Genomic DNA, 3,257 nt, shown 5'->3' on the forward strand with positions numbered 1-3,257 from the left:
AAAAATAAAAATAAAAATAAAAATAAAAATAAATAAATAAATACATACATATATAAATAAATTACAGCAGTGGAGAGAGAGAAGCAATGCAGGAAGCCACTTGATACAGAAATAAGGTTAGGACAATCCTAAGTGGACTGAGAGGGACAGTCAGTCAGTGCTCTGGGACATCAGAGGAATGGGAAAGAATAATAACAAACAACAACACCAGCAATAGTAACAACAGCACCCGAGTCTTACCCATCCTGCCTGTGAGCCTGCCTCATGCTAACGGCTTTACATGCCATGGTCAAGTGACTATAAGTCCCCAGCTCAGGAGTCAGACTCCTGAGGTTTAAAACCAAATTCCTGAAATCAACACAAGCCTGCTATGTGACCTTGGAAATCTCGTTTCATTTATCCGAGCCTTGATGTCCAGGTCAATACAACAGGGTTTTCCGCTTCACCAAGAATAGTCAAAAGAGCTGAAGAAAAGCTGTAAAGGAAACATTGAGGCCAAGGGCCACAGCCCCTGAGTTCACCATCATCATCTCCATGTCACACTCAAGAGACTGGAGGTCCAGGACCTCTACTAGTCTACCCAAAGTCACATGTCGTATCAGAAGAGACAGAATTTGAACCCAGGGCCCTGTGGTCTATATTCTCATCATGCGACCTGACACTCCTTCATTAGCAAAGTTAATGTACAGTTAATGAGGATGGGAAACGTTGAAGTACATCCATTTGAGCCACCCTGAAAATATTTTCAGGTTTTTTTTTTTTTTTTTTTTTTTGAGACAGGGTCTATTTTGCCCAGGCTGGGTTTGAACTCATGATCCTCCTGCCTTAGCCTCCCAAGCTGGAACTACAGACACATGCCACTGTGCTAGGGTTAGCCACTTGAAAATATTTTCATGGACATGGGCAGAGCAGCATAGTCATAATCACCTACCTCACAGAAGAGTCACCTGAAGTGGTGGCACCTGCCTCAAAGGTGGCAGGGCCTGGACCTGTATCTGCTTCCTTGGAGACTACTTCTGGGCCTCACAGATGCCCATTCTCATAGGAAGAATCCACAACAAGCTATCATTACCTTTTCCTGTTTGAGTCCTACCAGAAAGTATCCCTAAGGTCAGGGTACTTCACGAGTAAGGAACAAGAGTCATAGAGGACACAGCAGGTTGTAGCCATGAGAACACGGGCCCCTGACTGGCTATGTATGATGTCTGTCCTGGCTAAGGAGGAAGGCACATCTAGCAAAAGACCACAAAATCTTGTGTCCCAAGAGTATAGGAGAAAACCACTCAGGAAAGCACTGCGGAAACCACACGGGTCCCCTGCGGACTCCTTAAACCACCAATATACCAATTTTTTTTCCTTTTTTTTTTCTTTTTTAGTCCACACAGTTCCACCACTATGAAATGCCATGACTTCCCATGCCCAAGACCACCTGCTAGAAGGAGGCCTGCTCACCTTGCAAAGTTTACTTTAGGTGTCATCCCAGGCCTTCCTAACCATTGCGGGTAAAGAAGAGGGTAAAAACACAGGCTGCGATGGTAGACATACCAGTTGTTAGCTTCTGATACTTAAGAGCTACAGTGATGTAAGGCAGGTAATTGAACCTATGTGAGCCTCAAGCTGCTCTTGTGTAAAACAGTGATGACAAGAGAACTTAATTCTAAGGAGTTCAGGATTAAATGAGCTGAGGGCTAAATAATGCCTGCCAATTAGCCTTGATGATTGGACTCTTGATGATCAGCTGTCACTCTTCGCAATTATTTCTTTTCTCTTTGTTCACATAATATCCTAGACAAACTCAAACAGCAACTTTGTAAATATCGTCAGATTCCCTATCCAAAAATGCCAGATTCTGGGCAAGTGTGTAACGCACCACTTCAGCCGGAATTGCCAAAAAAGGCACCTCCAAATAGGTGACATTTGGACAGAGGCCAGAAGGATGTGAGAGGGAGGCCCTGCGAAGTTATAGGGGCAGTGTTCGAGGTAAAGGGAAGTGCAAAGAGAAAGGCTGGAAAATGGAAGAGGACTGCACGGTCAGGTTGCTGACTCTGAACAGCAAAGGACCAGGGAAAAATGGAGAGACAAGGTCGGGGTGGTTGGCCAGGTGGATGGAGTAGGGGCTGGCAGGCAACAGAGGAGGTTGGATTTAGGGGAAGTGTGATGAGAGCCCTGGAAGGAAGCATCATTCATCCTTCTACTAAGGACTGAGCACCTGTCGGAGGCCAACACTGTTGCAAGACTGCGGATAAAAGAAGTGACAAGCTACGGCCACTTCTCTTAAATAAACGACGGCGACAAAGAAAAATCCTGCGGCTGTCTTGGCTTCCGCCTGCCCAGGAGGCCTCCAGAAGTAGCAGAGCAGCAGCAAGGCCGAGACCTCGTCCACTCACCTGCGCCGAGGCTGCCATCCTGGGACCCTGCAGCCCTAGCGGGGCCCGGGAATGCCGCGGCTCAGTCGACCCCAACCCTTCTCTGTCCTGGGTGGGGCGACCTCGGCTGACTTTCGCACTCAGAGCCTCAGTTTCCCCAAAGAAAAATGCGCACAAAGCGGGCGCAGCGTCGGGGCTGAGGAGACGGAGGGCGGCTGTGGAGGCCTAGGCCCCGGCGGGAGCCGGCGGAACACCCCGTTAGGGAACAAGTGGGGGGTCACGCTCCCCCCAAGACGCGGAGAAGGGGCGTAACAGCCTCATCACTCTTCCCTGCTCAGGCCTCTGGACGCGCCCACCGAGCGGTCCAAGCCCCACACTGTTTCAGCGCCAATCCGGCTCACGGAGATGACGTCATGCCAAGAAGCGGAAGTCCCGCCTCCGCCGCCCTGGCCCGCAGAAAATGCCCCTGTCCTGGGCCGTCATTGGCCCAGAGTCTGCGGCGGACGCAAGGGAGGACGCCTTCTGAATAAGGCAGTTTTTTCCTCACATCTACCGGGTGTGGGAACTCATCAAGCACAGCCGACTCCATGTAAGTGCGCACAAAGACCCCCGCGGCGTCTTAGGGCCGCCGTTTTACTACAGGCACAAGTCGGAGGGTCGAAAGGGCCTTCCTAGCTTAGGAAAATTGAGGTCAGGAGGCGGGGATATTCGCCCCGATTCAGGTCATGGGCTGGGCCCAGAATTTCTGCCTCACTTTCCCTCTTTTAGGGAGGTAGCTCATGTAATCTCAGTGCTTTGAGATGCCAACACAAAATAATTGCTTGACGTCAGGAGTTTGAGACCAGCCTGGGCAATATAGTAAGATCTTACTTATATCTATAAAAAATAAAA

The 3,257-nt window shown here is 49.4% G+C and overlaps 1 protein-coding gene across 1 annotated transcript in view; it reads right to left on the bottom strand.

Moving 5' to 3' along the window:
• The window catches only part of ZNF543 (zinc finger protein 543), a 10,066-nt gene extending 7,289 nt beyond the window's left edge, over window positions 1-2,777 (bottom strand). The window contains exon 1 of the mRNA XM_011932404.1: window positions 2,388-2,777. Coding sequence (XP_011787794.1) covers window positions 2,388-2,405 — 18 coding nt within the window. The 5' untranslated portion in view covers window positions 2,406-2,777. The remainder of the gene's footprint in view (window positions 1-2,387) is intronic.
• Between the last annotated feature and the right edge of the window lie 480 nt (window positions 2,778-3,257).

This window comes from Colobus angolensis, unplaced genomic scaffold, assembly GCF_000951035.1.
Source record: "Colobus angolensis palliatus isolate OR3802 unplaced genomic scaffold, Cang.pa_1.0 Scaffold96, whole genome shotgun sequence".
Classification (NCBI taxonomy): Eukaryota; Metazoa; Chordata; class Mammalia; order Primates; family Cercopithecidae; genus Colobus; species Colobus angolensis.